Genomic DNA, 18129 nt, shown 5'->3' on the forward strand with positions numbered 1-18129 from the left:
ACATAAATCCTAATCTTAGAGAAGGTCATCTGGTTTTTTTATAGAAAATTTTTTATTTTTAGGAAGGTTGTTTGTTTCTACAGTATGTGTCCTGCTATTGGCTAGCAACCAGTTCAGGGTGTACCCAGCCTTTCACCCAAAGATAACTGGGATAGGCCCCAGCACACCCGTGACCCTGGTGAGAATAAGCGGAACAGAAGATGAATGAATGATATTAGGAAGAATTTAGTTTATTTCAGTCTCACATGAATGACAGGATTTTCCACGATAAAAGGCGCACCTAAGAGCCTTTAATTTTCCCAAAAATAGACCAGTAGTGTGCCTTATAATCCAGTGCGCTTGATATGTGGATCAATCTTGAGCCGCAACAAGTCTCGCGACTACGGTAAGCAGCCGCCAACTCCATTTTCCCTTGTAGAAGTAGCAGCGCGCGGGGCGTGCTGGGATATATGACTGCGCGAAGTGTGCCATTTCATTTCCATGTGTGTTTGTGTAAGGACCCCCGAATGGCTCCTATACTACTACTACTACTACTACTACAATATTACATCACTGGCTTTACCTCGGTGAACAGCTGTTTATTTATGTTGTGAGTGAACGGAGTTGTCAGAACGCGGGTTTGTAATCTATTAATGTTTGACTGACCTATCTGACTCTTTTGTTGACATTCCCTTTAGCGCAGCTCCATCTAACGGATGCATAACGTAACCCCAACCTCTACTGTACCGTCCATTCTATGCGCCTTATAAAGCGGTGCGCCTTATATGTGAAAAGTTTTAAAATGGGCCGTCCAGTGAAGGTGTGCCTCACAGTGCGGAAAATACACCAAGTTGTATTTTAAACAACCAGTGAAAAACTCGAGACTGTATTTTTGACAAGTTGCTTTTTTTTGGCTGGGGGGTGGGGGGGAATTCATGCTGTTAACTTTAACAGCATGAGTATGACGATTTGAACTCATAATTTTCCCCCTTTTCAGCAAGGGTTTCAGTTTCGCACTTGAGAATCTAACATTGATGCAATGACAATTTAGTTTTACTCCATAAGGGGTAAAATAATTTTTCATCGCGTATTCATGTATTTTCACAATACAGATGCTGTTTAAATTCGCACGTTCTGTGATCAACACAGATCTGCGATCAAACTTTACATATTTTACAAACCTCAAATGGACATAGCCATACGAGCGCTCACTCCCTTTTAAAGTTTCGTTAGCTTTTCCCTGGGAGAGCATTAGCTTTGCGATGCGCTTGTACGCAGCGAGGGGTGCAGAAAGAAAAATCCGAGTAGTGGAATGGGATTTTGCCCAGGAGAGACTCTCCACACTGCCAGCATCTCCTAATGACAGACCATGAAAAAAAAAAAAAAACACAAAAAAGACAAAACTGACGTTAAATGTAAATGCAATTTTGTGGATGTAGTCACAAAGATCTTACTTGATATTGGAGAGGCTGGGCCCAGTTGCAGCTACTTGCTCTGCAAACCTCTTCTCAGCTGCCAAAGCTCTCTAGTGTTGAAAGTCAATATTTACTACATGCTGGAATTAAAATGAGTAAAGCAAACACGCATGAGAAGTCACCTTTTCTCTATCTGATAAAGATGCAAACTTTTTCTTTTCCTGCAGTTCCTTTTCTTGCTTCCTCTTCTCCTCCTTCTGCGTCTTTTCGCGTTGCTTTTTCAGCGCCTTCTGAGCCTTCTTCTTCTCCGTCTTCATCGATTCGATCTCGGCTGTTAGTGGCCCCGGTATCTTTGGGGAGCAAAGATTACAGATGAAAATGGACTTTTGTGAAAATTCCTGAAAATACAAATACGAGCACCGAAAGTGCGAATCCTGCTAGGGGGGAATTTTGAAAAAAATGGATGGCTGTGGTGCATTCTGGCGATATCTTTGAACAAAATTCTGACAAAAATTCAAACTTTTTATTTTTTAAGCCCTGACCAAAAAAAAAAAAAAAAAAAATAATAATAATAATAATAATTGGGCAGAAGTTCCCCAAGGACCAAGCCCAGATTTTTTTGCCCCCCATCCCCCTATCACTGGATAGCACAAAATTTGTCATTAAAATATGCCATCTTATCTCAAGACAAAGGAATTAAGTGAACTATTCAATAAAAAGACATGTAAAATTGTCCTTTTCCCCACATTATACATATTACAGTGTAGATATAGAATATACACAAAAATATATTGTAGAATTTCTACACCGTACAGCAAAACATGTTAAAGAAGTTGATCTGTAGTAACTAATATTAACGTTTAAGTCTCAAAGTTGTTATGTCGCCTTGTACTGATATACTCGACCAGATTGCTCACTATCTTAGATATCAAACGCGTGTTTGTTCAATGTCGTCAACTAATATCCGCATTAATTTTAGGCCATTTTCCTCAATTTTCCGCAGGAATTTTCATGAAAATTGGAAAATCCGGAGGACTTTCACCACTAACAGATGCTAAACGCCTGTCTCACAACCGTGCGTGTGTAGCACCCAACGTGCTGATCCTCTTACCCGAGCCTTGCTGTAGTCATATTTGTCAGGATTGTCACCCATGTATTTGCGAAACACGTTCCTCGTGTCCTTGTCGGGGCTGACGTTATATGGGGTCTGGCCTTTGTTATCACTGCGGGAGAAGGTCACATTACAGACGTATTACAGACCCCCCATCCCCCAACTCATTTAAGATTATACAACTCAAGATATTTCTACCTGCACGCTGGGTCCGCTCCAGCATCCAGCAGCAGCCTGATTACAGCTTTCTGAGCAGCAGCTGATGCGACATGCAGCAGAGTGAACCCCGAAGAGTCAACGCGCTTATTAAGAAGGGTCAAAGGGCTCGCGCTGTCCGCAGCCTTGCCCTCTGACAGCTCCCGAGGCTCTCCGGAAAGATTGAGGAGACGACACAAGGCGTCAGCATCCCCGACCTTGCAGGCTGTGAAGAGGGCGTCCCTCAGACTGTACTCCCATGAGTCATCCGCTGCTTCTATGGGAGGACGATGTGTGCCAAATGCAATGCAACTATTAAAAAAACAATTTCTACAATATAAAAAAAAGCTTTCAATTTTTTAATTACGCAGCGCCATTCAACTTTTGAGGTTTTCACGTGACTGGTGTACTCACCCTCAGCTTGTTTTTTCCTCCTATTCTTGTTTTTCGGTTGGGTCTGCTGAGGTGTTTCATCATCCACTTCGGGGTTACGAAGATCTCCCACATCTGAGTAAGTGTTTTCGATTACTAATCATTAATAGCAATTGCTTGACTTTCCACATTGAGACGCACCCTCTTCTTCACGTTTGTTTTCCTCCGCCTCTTTCCTTCTTCTTCTCCTCCTTCGATTATGTCGAGAGGGTTGGATGTCAAACTCCTTTAGGTCCCGTGTTCCAATGGTCATCTCCACCATCTCAAGCTCAATCTCATCTTCTTGCTCCTCATCTGAGCTGCTCTGGATAGCTTCTGTTGAGGTACAAGCAAACATGAAAATCACAATAGTAATGGTATTAAATATACACAACATGATAATTCTTTCAGGAACATTTGGGTTGTAATTAAAGCGGACAGATGGTTTACATTCACCATACAAACTTGTGAGAAATAAAATGATAAAGTTCTACCTTTACTAAGATAAATGCATTATTGTAAAAAAAAAAAAAAAAAACAATTGTTTCCAACGGATACAGTCAGGAATTCCCTATGATTTTTGTGACTTTTGTTATGATTATTGAAGTATTTAAAGGAGTTCATTCTTTCCCTTGTGAGGATGCTTTCCATTATTGTTCTGGATGTAATAACATTCCATATGTATGTTTTACAATTTACATCTGAGTATAATGCTGTTTATGATCACTGCTAATGGACCTTTCTGACCTGTCAAACACTCGTACAATAATAGCCAATCAGATAGCTGCATTGTCTTAACCCCTGGCTTGACACACCCCTTTTGTCGTCATGTCCCACAAGCAATGCTGGTTATCGGTCGCGTGCGCTTGGAAAAGTTAATGTTCCGAACAAAATGGTCCTCGGAAGCGCTTGGGGAACGTGCAATTGTGATGAAAGATATCTGGCTAGGTTACAAGGGGCCCACTTGATTCATTTTCCAAAGCCTAAAACACAGTTGACGAAGTGTCTAAGATGGATTAAGGCTTGTGGAAGACCGCACGTAGAGCTAAATGGGGACAATATCAACAAATACAGGGCTGTATGTTCAAAGGTAAGTGAGGGAGAAGTATCTTCTCTGAACTTGATTAAATTATTATCAGTACTTGATACATTGCAGGAGAACAACTTTCACTTTGTTAGCGTATCACAGACCTGCTGAATGAAGTGTGTCATGTTTTAAGCCGGAGTTGGGTTCGGGATACGTAAATGCGCCATGTCATGCAAGTGAAATGTCTATTTGCCTATGTGTATCACGTCGTACTAAGACTGAGCACTGGGTTAAATTGCGAGCCAACTTAAATGAATACACCCACTCACTTCTAAAGACTACGATGATATTACTCGTGATCTTTCCAAGTAAAAAGTACTCACACTGCTTTACACGTGCAGTACGATTCCACTATTTTATCCTGTTGGATTTCAATGTGAAGTTTGTGAGGCGTCTAACTCTTTTGCATCGATTGCCAACATTTCGCCGTAACTCTGCCATTGCGTTCTGGTCCGTCCAAAATCTTAATTGCGTGTGCATATCCTTGCGTGAAATAGTTGAGACATCTCTGTAGAACTCTCTTGGACATGTCTGACGCATTTAGCAAAAAACATACCGCAATATTATCTGGAATACACGATAGAGAATCTACTTCAAGCATGTTGTGTTCAATCGCCATTTTGAAAGCTTCTAGGACATGGCTAAGGGGGCGGAGCTTAAGGTCACCATTGGAAAAGTCCACTATGTACAGTTGAAGTCAGAAGTTTACAAACACGGTGCAATTTTTATTAGTCTGACTGTGTGAAGTTCAACTAAACCACTCCTGTTTCAAGTCAATCAAAATGGTTAACAAGTGGCTTGAGGATAAAGTGAATGTCTTGCAGTGGCCATCACAAAGCCCTGATCTGAAATTTGTGGGCAGATTCAAAAAGGTGTGTTCGAGGTTGATCCCGACTGACCGGAAACAGGAGTGGTTTAGTCTCATTTGTCTTCAGTGTGATAAAAACTGAAATGTGTTTTTGCACAGTGAGTGTAAACGTTTGTCTTCAGGTGCATGTATTCATACTTTAGACAGCAATAATTATTTTAAGTTCATAGTTGCCCTGTATTCTGATATATTTCCTCAAAATGATCCTTTGTGTAGTTTTCCTTATGAAAAACTGAGCTGAGCTGTGACTGACATTGTGAGAAGAAATTAATAATATATTCATGAAGTGCATAGCATCATAATGACAGCGGTTTTATGAAAATGAAACTGACCTTCCTTTTGTTCAGTCCTCCGTGGTACTTCAGGTTGGGCTGTGTTTTTCCAGGCCTTCTTTGGTACACTGCTGAAAGTGGACATGTCAGTGTCCTTCCCTGGATCAAGACATTGCGTCAATCATTATGAAATCATCTCACATTTGTGTGACCAAACCATGTGGTACACATACAAGTTAGTAACAATTGCATTTACCATAAAGCTGAACTGTGGAAAGCATATTATGTACCCGCTGTACTTCTCGAAAGGTTGCCCTGCGTGTGGCGAATGGAATGCTGCGAAGCCTGGAGTCCTTTTTGGCCAACGGGCCTGTGCGGCCACCATAGAAGATTGTCTTATTGTAGCTTGGAGCTCGTACGAATATGGCAGATGCTTCTTCTAAGTACTGTCCCCAGCTCTCTAAGAGATCCTGAATGTCCTGGAAGAATATATTAAAATGTGCACTGAGTTGAGGGGGGAACAAAACAATTCCTTAAAGGTCAAGTGTCCCTATAAACATTCTAAAATAGATATTGTAATGAAAATACATATAACATTATTCATATCAATGTCTATATGAACAAATAAATATGAGCGGAGAGCGCGTCATCCATGCGCAAAGTTGCGGAAGTGTCATTGGACATCCAAGTGGTCGCCATGTTGGCTACATCTTCTGTCCGTCACATCACACTGGGACAATCGCCGTTGAAAACATGCGGTGCCACCTACTATGGGAGATGAACATTCCCATTCTAAGTGTCCGGGGCAATATTACCCTATTGTTTCGAGCCATATTTAGATGACGTGCGGATCCCGACCAAACCACTTCCCCGCCCAATCCACCTCCCTGCGGCGGTGATAAAAACAATGCTGCCCGCGAGTAATTACGACGCTGCAGCCAAACCGCCTCCCCGCCCGCCCCACCCCCGCCCGGCGGTGATAAAAACAACGGCGCCCGCAAGTGACGACAACGCCGGGGCCAAACCTCCCCGTCTGATCCACCTGCGCGGCGGAGATGAGCCACTACGGCCCACCGCTGCGATGAGCCACCCCAGCTCGGCTTGGTGCCACGATGAGCCACCCAAGGTCGGTGCCGGAATGAGCCACCTGGGCCGAAGCCGTGATCGCGGCGGACGAGGCACGGCTTCGGTGCCGGCTCGTCTGAAGCCATGCTCGGCGCCGACGGGTACATCGACACATTTAGCACCCCTGACTTAGATGCGCGGATGTTTTGTTACATTCTGAGAGGATTACGTACCGCCCAAACTATTATTTTTTTTTAGGAGCTGTATACACACCTAACCTGTCATTTGGAACCCACGAAGTTCTCGTCCTTTGCCCCTGTGCAATCCATTTTTCAAGACTAACTGGGTCTTTTGGAAAAGTATGAAGAGCGAATCCATCCTCCCGAGCGACACAATGAGCCGGCATTTTGGCTAACACGACGGAACAACGAGCTACCTTCCAGCAGGTAAAACTAGTATAAACATACGAAACCGCTTGAGTGCGGTACTGCCCTGTATCTCACTTCCTACTTCTTCTCGAAAACAAATCCCTCGAGAGGATTTTCATGGGGGAGTTACAAAAAGCCATATACGTCAAAATCATCTTTTGTGGTGAAAAAAACGGATGGGTCCATTCCGGCTGCCTTTTTTTCCATTAACAACAGACTGCATTTCATGACAGTGGACCTTGAAGATGGTCACTAAGGTGAAATCTTGCAAACAATTCTGAAGGTGATTTGAACTTTAGATTTTTCAGAGGTTCTAGTGGCTTTAGCGTATTCTTGCCTTGACTAGCGCTGCCTCGTTGTAGCGCCTCAGAGCGGCTCCCGCAGACCTTGGCGCGTGACTCCGGTTTTGAGAATCCTTGAGCCCTTGAGCCGTGCCTCTCTTCGCGCGCACTGTGTATCGGTGGAAGGTCTTGTGCTGAAGGACTTCTTTCCTGAGGAAGTAAAACCGCAATGTTAGGAAAGATTTGGACAGTACACATGACATGGATCTTGGTGGCGCTATAAAATAGAATTGGTGTTTGACTAAATAAATACATAAATAAATATTGGGGAAATTTTAACCATCAATTAACAGTTATCTGAACATTCTGAACTCCTCTTTCCATGCCAGTGTTGTTATTAAGCAGAATGATGTTGTCTTAAGGAGTAAAGGCATTAATAAAGTGAAACTTCCCATAGTTGATGTCATGTCATATTAATGCACAGGTGTCAAACACAAGGCCCGGGGACGAGATCCGGCTCGCCACATGATTTTATGTGGCCTGCGAAGGCAAACCATGACTTATCACATTTTTTGTGATAATCTGTGACAACATTTCAAATTGTCATATCGTAAATTATAACGCTGAGATATTGCAAGCATTTTTGTGTTATCAAACATGAAAAATGGTTGAAAAACCCATTACGCTTGATTTCTGATTCATAACCAGTTCATAAATTTAATCTGTAAATATCATGAGGCGAAAGATTTTCATGGATTCAGTCATAACGGCCCTCTGACGGAAATCGTAACAACAATGTGGCCCGCGACAAAAATGAATTTGACACCCCTGCATTATTGAATCACTCCATTTTGCCTCAATTGCTTAGTCACCATTAATTGCTCCTCAATTCCCAGAAATGTTAATATTATTTTTAATGATAATTTGATCAATTAATAAGACCATCTTTACCAAAAATGTGTAGGATTTTTTTTTTTTTTTTTTTTAAATTCAAGCATACCCTTGGAATACAGCGCCAGCAAAATGGCCTCCACCTGTCATGAGGATGATCCACAATGTCCTCTTGGTGACGGACTTCAAACAGGATTCCAAATCTTGCTCTTCATCCATCTAACAAAATGATTAAAAAAAAAAAATACAAGTTTTAAAAAAGCGTGAGGCAGTTGTGCTAATCACCAGTGAACCACGATGCAAGGTAAATGAATCCGTTTAGGAAATTTTGTATTGCTCTTGGAAAAACTGAAATTCTCTCTGATACAGAAGGATTTCCTAACCTGGTCCAAAGGCTTACTTTTCCGTGTAGAATGCAGCGGTAGACTGACAGGTACTGTCCCACTGAATTCTGGAACACCACTTTGCTGGAGAGCCTTCCAGTCAATAAGCTCACGTCATCCTCCCCGCCAGCGGTGGCGTTCCAGCTCGATCTGCTCTCATCCTCATCAGATTCTTCCACCTCCGAGTCAGACTCTGAACCTGAGATACTTGACAAATCCCCTAAGGAGTGACAAGAGACAAAATAGAAGGCACGAGTATGGGAAAAAGAACATCCAACTGTAAGATACAATTATTATTTTTTTTTACCGGCCCCAGTCTTCCCCTCAAACTCCTCGGCCGTAACTGGCGGCTTTCCCGCAATCTTTAGCCTCAAGTTGAACCGATGCCAGTCGAGCTTGTAGTGTTCCATCTACAATTTTGGTAAAACAATTTTTTTTTTTTTACGTGAACTCATGTGAACAAAGTTCAAGACGGGATGAGAAAACAATGCAACCTTGGTGAAGTGACAGAGTTCATTCACCTAAATGTTTGCAAACCCCATAATTGTTTCTTGAGTAAATGAAAATAAAACACTCCAATCGCAGAACAAAGTTATATTTACCGTAATTTCTCGAGTATAATGCGCACCCCCAAAGTTGACCTAAACAATCAGGAAAACCCTTCTACCAATGTACAATGCGCACCACCAATTTGCCGCCACCCATATGCTCAGAATATTAGGAATGATGTGTATTTATATTTTGTTAGGTTTGTACTTTTATTGTTTTTCAAAAAACTATCCGTACAAAAATCATTAATAACAACGTGCATGTGCCGATGTAGCGGTAATATAATCTCGGGACAGGCCACAAGACACACTTGTCCTGGTCCCTGTAATTTGTTTGAAGAGAATCCCTCAACCAACTAAAATAAATGGTCAACGATGGCACAACATTTTATTAATACTGTTAACACATATTTCACTCTTAAAATTACAAACTCTTTAACATTGTTTATTAAACACTGCATTAAATATTTGTGCATAAAACGTTTGTGCATAGTGCAGTTTATGAATTACATTACAGATCCTTGGCCAAGCCGTCAAAAGAAGCATTATGACTCATTTCCAACCCGAAAAAGATCCATAGTAGCTTTATTTGGTGCATCGCTGTGGAACTCATCATTGATACATAGAAACGAGCGGAATGGGCACATTTTTTAAAGAGCGAGCATTTCAATTGTGTGCGCTCTTCTGTTTTTTTTTTTTTTTTTTTATATCCCCATGACGCTCGTATTACATAGTTTGAGCTCACGTTGTTTTGATACCCATCTGAAGCCATTGTGGCGAGCTATCGTTTTTACGGGTTGCCGGCATCATCAGCAAAAGTGATGACATTTCTTTTAACAGGAGCTGCACAACTAGCCGTTGTCGTAGTCGACATTTTTTTTTTGTCTTAGTTTAAGTTTAAACAAACTAATGGGCAGTCATTTCTGATTTTTGGTGCAGGAGCAACAAAGGTGCTACGCTAAAAATCATAAAATGCAAGCTCCCGGAGGAGCTCTGAGACCTCAGGTTGGGGGCACTCATTAGCGTAATATATATAAATGTGAAGACATCAATATGCCATTTAGAAATGTATATGTTTTTTACGACGCTATGTACCTGTATATGACTATGTAATGTGATTACATTTTATTTTTCAACCATACGTAAATATAATGCGCTCGATTAACTTTTTGAAAATATTTTGGGAAAAATTTGCACATTATTATTGAGAAATTATAGTATCTTATTTTACTTATTTATTTGAATATAAATAAGTCAAACACTTTATAATGAAGAAATAAATCCAATGTGTTGCAAATTGGGATGTGGAGGCCATTTTGGGCTGCGGTTTCCATGGTGAATGTAAATACTGGGCACTCGCGCAGTAACAGAGAAAGTCCAACAGAGTTAACAATATAGTTAGCAAGCCAAGGTTGCACTAGAAAAGGGCTTACCTGTTCTTCACGGTTTATGAAGGAGCATCTGCAAGCTGAGCAGACCATTTTGTCCGACACCTCTATGACATCTTTGGACCCTTTATCCTCAAATTCTGAAAGGAATTTAGGTTAACCATGACAAATCTTCATGATTAACATGACATGCAAAATGCAAATACAGAATTCTTTATACTTTCTGTGGCTGGCTCTTCATTAACACTCTGTTTTAGGGCAGGGTTTACTTCTGTCAGTCCTGTAAACGCCTCATCTTGGAAGCAAATCTCAAATATGGAGCAGTGGTCTGGATTCACGGGCTTCATGTCAAACAACTGGAAGGCCATTCAAGGCGGGAACGCTTAAGGCAAGGCAAATTGATTTTGTGAGAATCCACAGTGCTTTACAAAGGCAAAGAGATGGTTGAAAACAAATCCCACGAACTTATGATGAGATAAAATGACAAAACGTGTGAAAGATCACTAAATGGAAGCAAGGTAGTGAAAAGAAAAATAATACTTGGATCTGTGGAAATGTAACAGTGAACGATAACGCGTTTTTTTTTTTCCAGGTTAGCTTTAAATGTGCCAGCTAAAAGTCTTCAGCACATTTATGAGAATTAAGATCTTCGGAAAACAACAGCAATATTACACATTGCAGAGATTTTAAACAAAGGTGACCGATTTAGTTTTGTTTGTTTTAGACTTCATAAAACCATGTTTAGCTGTACACGTTCAATGAAGAATGTGAGTCGAGGCGAGCCGATGCGCAAATTAAACACGATTACATGATATCAAACACGGTACATCCAACTGGCTGTTGATTTATGTTTTAAAAGACAATATTCTTCAGTTAAAACATTTAAAACGTACCGACTTCCCATATATATTCACGAATGTAGCGGTCAGCAGTTATACTGCGTTGACGAGAAGTTGTCAACACACGAAGGAATCACTTCCTGGTTTGTGTTCGTTGGTCATGCGCAAATCTAACAGCGCCACCATTGGTCGGCATGTGAAATACATCAACGGTGAACATCTTTGTCTACAATTCTAAAGGACCACGTTGATATTTAAAACAAGACAGATTGGCACAGGTCATTTAGATAATGTAAAATTTCATTTAAATTGTCTTTTCGTTTTATATGCAATCCATTTAACTACAACCAGGGCACTATTTAAAGATTTACTGTACAAAAATAATACAAAAGTATTTTACCATGACTTATTGTATTCACAATAAATACATTTAAAAAAAATTTAACTAAACAATTTTAGGAAAAACAGCTAAATAGCTATAACTGGTCTTCCTGTGCAGAGAGTGCATGTCGTCCTCATGCTCATCCGAGTTTTTTTTCTGCAGGTCCTCTGGCTTCCTTTCACATTCCAAAAGTATGCACTGAATCACTGAATTTAATATTCACTCTGTACATAATGTTACTGTAGTTCACATTTTTTTTTGTTTAAAGATCCTTTGTATGTATCTAACTTCTGGTTACAAAGCAATTGCTTTTAGCAATCACTAACTTTTTAAAAATTTTAGGTAAAAAAAAATTAAACTCTTTGGTAAATTTTAATTGATTTTTTTTTTTTTTTTTTAAACGCACTACATATTCACTTATTTGCATAGCAAACCTTGCTTACAATAGTAAATACTGTATGGTGGTTCAGCTGGTGAAGCGTTGGCCTCACAGTTCTGAGGACCCGGGTTCGATACCAGTCCCACCTGTGTGGTGCTTGCATGCTCTCCCCATGCCTGTGTGGGTTTTCTCCAGGCACTCCGGTTTCCTCCCATATCCCAAAAACATGCTACATTAATTGGACACTAAATTGCCCCTAGGTGTGATTGTGAATGAGACTGTCCGTGTCTACGTGCCTTGCGATTGGCTGACAACCAGTTCAGGGTGTACCCACCTCCTGCCCGTTACCAGCTGGGATAGGCTCCAGCACGACCCGTGACCCTCGTGAGGATAAGCAGCAAAGAAAATGAATGGATGGATGTTTTTGGGATGTGGGAGGAAACCCAAGTGCCCGAAGAAAACCCACGCAGTCACGAAGAGAACATACAAACTTTACACAGGTGGGGCTGGGATTCGAACCCCAGTCCTGAGAACTGTGAGGCCAATGCTCTAACCAGTTGGCTCACCCCATCACCCTATGTAGTGTCTTTAGCCCGGGATAAAAGAGTCTAATACATTTCCCTGTTGAATTTTTCTTTTTTTTTTTTTTAATTACAAATTTAGACAAAAACATTTACATCTTATACTCAGTGATGGAAAATGCAAGATGTGTCATTAATAAAAAAAAAAAAAAAAAGTCTCATTTAATAGCAGCTGGGGTTGAAATATTTCTCAAATATTTGCATAAAACTGAATTATAGAATTATAGAAGCAGAGAAAGTTAAAAACAGTCTGAACAAAAGTAAAATTACTTTGACTTGCTTTTGTTTTTCTTCGATCGAGTGATCGGCACGTGGTTCATATCTTGTGCTGTTGGTAGAGAAAAAGAAAAAAAAAAAAAAAAAAGACCACTGATATCGCAAACAACTTTCAAAAGAAATTCAAGAAGGTGCAGATGTTCTCTTACTTGCCACGTCGGGATCTTTGGCCCCTTCAAGACGCCGTTTCAAATCCGCTATCTCAGCCATGAGGCTTTCTTTCTTAATTCTGGCGTGCGCTTTTCTCTCACATAAATCGCTCATTTCTTTCCTGGAAGATACATCAGATTATTCAAATATGTAGGTCTGTGATTTTTATCTGTGCACCCAATTTTTTTTTTTTTTTTTTTTTTTTTTTTTTAATGATACCCGTCTGCTGCAACATCTTTTAGTCTTTCAGTAAGCTGCTTTTCCTCTTGAAGGAGTGAGCCAAATTGTTGCAACTCATCCAACACCCCACTTGACTGGAAAAGAGCTGCTAAATCATTCTTCTCACTCAATTCTTTCCTCCTGCAAAAGATGCCTTTTATTAATTATTCATCCCATCATCGTCTGAACATCCATTCATCGATTTCTCATCCCACTGATGATCAAAAATAAAGAATGAAAAAATGAAAATCATAAAAATCATGTTTGAAAAGTAAGTCTGTTTATCATGATTAACATTATCCCAATGCAACTCTTCCAAATGAGATCATTACTCAAAATTATATATTGAGTATACACAGTTATAATAATTCTTCTTTCTTAACATTAAAAATAAAATCTCTCCACAATATTGTACAAAAAATAAGTAAGTTAAATTTCAACTTTTTTACTTACACTGAATTTCATCAAATGGATTATTTATTAGCACTATGGTAAATCAAAGTAAAAAAGTTTTGCTTGATGCAAGTATCGGCCATTTAAATTTTATAAACACTTATTTTGAAAGTATTTATCATTGCATCCCTACTCAAGCATAGTGCTTACACTAACAACATGGCTGTGAACGGAGATGATTTACAAAAGACAGTGTTGCCAATTTATAGATTTTATTTTCTAATTTTATTCTAAAGCAACATCACAGAGTCATAGTTGAATGTGTTGCACTTCAATTTATGATGGAATCTTAAACTTGTTTGGGCAGAGGACTCTGGGACAAAAAAATATGGCAAAAATGGACATTAATTCATTAAACCAGTGTGCATGTTGCTATGTAAAATAACTGCCTCACTGAAGTTCACTTGTTGACTATTAAATTCAAGACATCTGTAATAAATCAAAAAGCTTTTGTTTCAAAATTAAATATTTCTGTGCAAAGTATTTAAATTTAACACTGATACAAGTCCAGTTTTTCTATTTTCCCCATATTAAAGCGGGGTGATATTTTAAAAATGCACTTGATTTTACATCCATATTATTATTATTATTATTATTATTATGCATTTCAATGTACGTCATGATGGCTATAGATGGTCGTATTTTTGTTGGTGTAAAAGGTTTGAGAACCGCGCTGCATTGTGCAAACGTTAGCAAATAACTCCACATACATGCGGAGTATTTCCTCTTCAGTCCGGAATCTTTTCTGCCGAATCTCGTCCAGTTCTCGAGTATTTTCTTCGATGGCTCGTCGCAGCCTTTCGATTTGATCCTACAAGCCAACGACATACAAAACAGAATTTAGCCACTTCCCACCCCCAAAAACACATCCAAGTTATTTACTTGAATTTTAACAGTAACTTTTCAACAAACTTTGTCGAGTGAAACTAGTCAGAAAACCCGTAATATAACAATATCCATGAAAAAAAAATACTCGGGGGAACAATAACTTCTCGATCAAAACAATTGTTTACTTTTGAACTGTTTGGTGGAAAACAAATACTTATCTTACATCTGAAGACATCCGCCTACCATTTGTCCCATCTCATCCGAAACACTTCACGTGACCAGGTGCGCCGGTTCGATTTTATTGACGTGATGACGTCACACGTGCGAACTACGAGTCCCGCCATGCACTGCGACAATTTGAACCAGCCCTAACCTGCCTTGACAGATATGTCATTAGTGTTCATTTAGTTCGTTTAACCAACCAGGCTTGAGAGGTATGTTCGTTTTGGTGGCACTGAATGATGTTTTTTAATATGTTATATTAACATTTTGTCCGTCACGAATGGCGAAGGAATTTTGTTAGCTAATTTTATCGTAAACTTCACTGACGAACCGTTGCTAGCCATGTCCAAATGATGTACGAGGCAATTAAGTACTTGTATCTCGTTTTTTTTTGTTGGCGTATACCATAAAATAGTAATACATTTCACATTAAATTATGACAAAAATGTACTTGCAGCGTTTTTATGAACTCTTGACTTGTTGGCGCTACTTCTCAGCACCTTCTGAATGAATAATTGACTTGAATCAAACGTTCCACCAGATGTCGCTATGTGTACTGAGCATTAATCCGTAGAATTTTCCATTTTTTGGGACAGATAATCTTTAGGCGCCTCGCAGATTATTACTCTATAAAAGCAAAGCAATGTATTTAATCTAGATGTCAGGGAGATGAATTTTTCTGGTCTCGTCGTTTCACACAAGTATGAAGCGGATCGCGTGTATGTACGGAGCCCGGATAGCTCAGTCGGTAGAGCATCAGACTTTTAATCTGAGGGTCCAGGGTTCAAGTCCCTGTTCGGGCGCATCTTCTTTTGTACATTTTCATCTGACGGAAATAGGCCCCCGCTACAACTTATTCTTGGAGGTCCAATCCTTCAATATTTACCAAACACAATGTAATAAGATCACAAGAGAGTCATTAGGCTTAATTTTTAACGACACATGCTGTTACCCTGACATTATCCTCTTGTAAGAGCTGATGTTTACAAAATACTGTTGCTAATTTGAAGCGAAACGACTAACAAATAACAGCACCCCTATAATTTGCTACACATAATCACTGGTACTGTCTAGGGACAGTGATTTTATAGCTGCTTTACTGCAGCGGCGGAGGCACATCTAGACCGACAAAGATGGAGCAGATTGTCGTATATATTTGATTGCCTCTTCTCCCTCGGTCCTACATGCTCAAGTAAATGGGACTGTAATGTCAACAATTGAATAAACATTTTATATTCTTGTCTGCTAAAGTCAGTTGGGATGGATTCCAGCTGCCCTGCAATCCTATTGAGGAGAAACCGTATCAAATATAGGAGGCAGAATTTATTTAATTTGAATTTAAATTGAACAACAAACCCAATTCCTTTATCATTTCTTACAGTTTTGGTCACCTCAAAATGGAGACCGCAAGGCTTCCAAGGTAATTTCTATACATTAATAACAACTGCTAACACACAGACTGACTAGAGACGTTTTTTTTAAGTAGGCATTCCAAAGTTAGCATTAGTGGAACCTGCCCATGGTTCCAGTCTGTGGATGGACACGTTTACATGGATTACAGACTTTCTCCTGAATACTGTATGTGTACGTATGTTTATTTCCATCTTGGTGTAAATATTCGATATTTAGAGCCTCTAATTTTTTACGTGTCTGACCAAACAGACTAAGGCCGTGAGCGCGCCCTTTGACCACTGTGAGCAACATCAGACGTACGCACTGCGATCAATCAGTGTCATCCATTGAAGTGACATGGCTCCTTAAAAGGTTCCGATTAGATTCCCATCAGAACATTTTCAAGAACAATTTTGCATTTTTGCAAACTTTACACTGAAAATGTCAACAAACAAAAAAAATTGATTTCAATACAAATACATACCAAGTCAACGATTAATGATAAATTTGAAATGTCGCTTCCAACTATGTTTCTTTTCTTTTTTTTTAACCCACAATGATATCCTCGTCTCTTTTTCTTGGTGTAAAATTGAATTATTGCTTGCAGAATATCTTTCGCGATGCATGTTGAAAGATGAATGATGCTCCCAAACAGTTTTAAGGGTTAAAGTTATGTTGCCTCCTATATTTAAAATACTGAATTAGCTTTTTGGGCAATGTATCATCTGTGCTTTCATCCTCAATCAGGCTGTGCCAAGGTGCAATTTTAACATTATACACCATCTCATCCTGTACTTTCTACTTTGGCTTCAGACCAGACCTTTTTTTACTTCACCACTTTTTCTTCTATTATTCAGCTACCCCGGTGTTTGTAATTATGAGTGTACCTCTTTAAAATGTTGGGGGGCGGTGCCAGGTAAACTAGGAAGTACTGTGGAGTGTGTGGCCCAGTGTGGCTGAGCAGCAGTTCTTTGTCAGAGGCAGTGTGCTGCTGTGTGTAAAAAAAAAAAAAGAAAAACAATTTAAAAAAAAAGGGCTGTAATTCACTGTTTGACAAGTGCGCAAATGCGCAGTTGCACATCTTAGAGGTAACATTGTTTAGAACCCATTCCAACACTATGTGAAATGCGGATTATTTAGGTGTTGGTCCTGCCTCGGTGCACGTGGTAGAAGACAGACCATGTCTCTGCATAAAATGGATTAATTAAAGGTGGGAACTGTGCATACCCTACGACCTGGTCAATTACGTCACCATCATGTGGCGTAACATTTGAAGGGTTAATTAAAATTTCGCAGAGTTGGGGGAAGAGAACAGATTGAAAAATGAAAGAAATCAAAACAAAGTCAGTTGCAGCGACACAAAAATGGATGGACTGATGGATAAAAAGCAAACCAGCACCACCCAGTGGGGCATTGCGCAAACAGCCTCAACTGTCATTTCATCCTAATCATCATCATAATCCGTCAATTTTCTATACCGCTTCTTCTATTATTGTTGTGAGCCTGGAGCCAATCCCATTTTACTTTGACACTGTACTGTTTGGATTTAAATTATTCAGTGAACCAAACATGGATGTGTTTTTAATAACAGAAGACCGCAGTACACAGAGAAAACCCACACACGAACCCAGAACAGGCCACGCTAACCACTACTTCGACATGCTCCCCAACTGTAATCATCCATCCATCCATTTTCTTTGCCGCTTATCCTCACGAGGGTCGCGGGGAGTGCAGCAGCCTATCCCAGCTGTCAACGGGCAGGAGGCGGGGTACACCCTGAACTGGTTGCGAGCCAATCCCATGGGCACATAGAGACAAACAGCTGCACTCGCAATCACACCAATGGGCAATTTAGAGTGTCCAATTAATGTTGCATGTTTTTTTTGGGATGCGGGAGGAAACCGGAGTGCCTGGAGAAACCCCACGCAGGCACAGTGAGAACATGCAAACTCCACTCAGACGGGATCGAACGCGGGTCCTCAGAACTGCGTGGCCAACGTTTTACCACCTGAGGCACTGTGCCGCCCCCAACTGTAACCACGACATCAATTTATCTATGATCATTTCTCACATTTTTTCGAGTGAC

General features: G+C 40.1%; 2 protein-coding genes and 1 non-coding gene across 10 annotated transcripts in view; 2 read left to right on the top strand and 1 right to left on the bottom strand.

Annotated features, from left to right (window-relative positions):
* Nucleotides 1–209: 209 nt before the first annotated feature.
* ankzf1 (ankyrin repeat and zinc finger peptidyl tRNA hydrolase 1) lies at nt 210–11336 on the bottom strand. 2 transcript variants are annotated; one of them, XM_061841707.1, is made up of 16 exons: nt 11216–11336; nt 10543–10704; nt 10368–10462; nt 8694–8796; nt 8404–8606; nt 8113–8222; nt 7169–7322; nt 5595–5817; nt 5399–5497; nt 3274–3447; nt 3115–3207; nt 2704–2977; nt 2506–2617; nt 1577–1744; nt 1434–1504; nt 210–1335 (listed from the first exon to the last, which is right to left on the bottom strand). In XM_061841707.1, exons 2-16 carry the CDS (start codon nt 10688–10690, stop codon nt 1209–1211), a joined length of 2154 nt encoding a protein of 717 aa, XP_061697691.1. In that variant the 5' UTR covers nt 10691–10704; nt 11216–11336; the 3' UTR covers nt 210–1208. The 2 variants fall into 2 exon arrangements, with proteins under 2 accessions (XP_061697691.1, XP_061697692.1); XM_061841708.1 differs by having other exon boundaries at nt 11220–11326.
* Nucleotides 11337–14759: 3423 nt separating this feature from the next.
* igf2bp2a (insulin-like growth factor 2 mRNA binding protein 2a) overlaps nt 14760–18129 on the top strand; it is a 75500-nt gene continuing 72130 nt past the window's right edge. For 5 of the 7 annotated variants that reach the window (XM_061841743.1, XM_061841736.1, XM_061841738.1 and 2 more), the window contains exon 1: nt 14760–14863. The gene's annotated coding sequence lies outside the window, so the exon portion shown is untranslated. Of the gene's footprint in view, nt 14864–16032; nt 16072–16209; nt 16236–16313; nt 16416–18129 lie in introns of those variants that run through there. The other 2 variants (XM_061841737.1, XM_061841739.1) reach the window with 2 other exon arrangements.
* On the top strand, nt 15382–15454 carry trnak-uuu (transfer RNA lysine (anticodon UUU)). The gene has a single exon. It is a non-coding gene; the product is annotated as a tRNA-Lys (tRNA).

Source organism: Syngnathoides biaculeatus, chromosome 14 (assembly GCF_019802595.1).
Source record: "Syngnathoides biaculeatus isolate LvHL_M chromosome 14, ASM1980259v1, whole genome shotgun sequence".
NCBI lineage: Eukaryota > Metazoa > Chordata > Actinopteri > Syngnathiformes > Syngnathidae > Syngnathoides > Syngnathoides biaculeatus.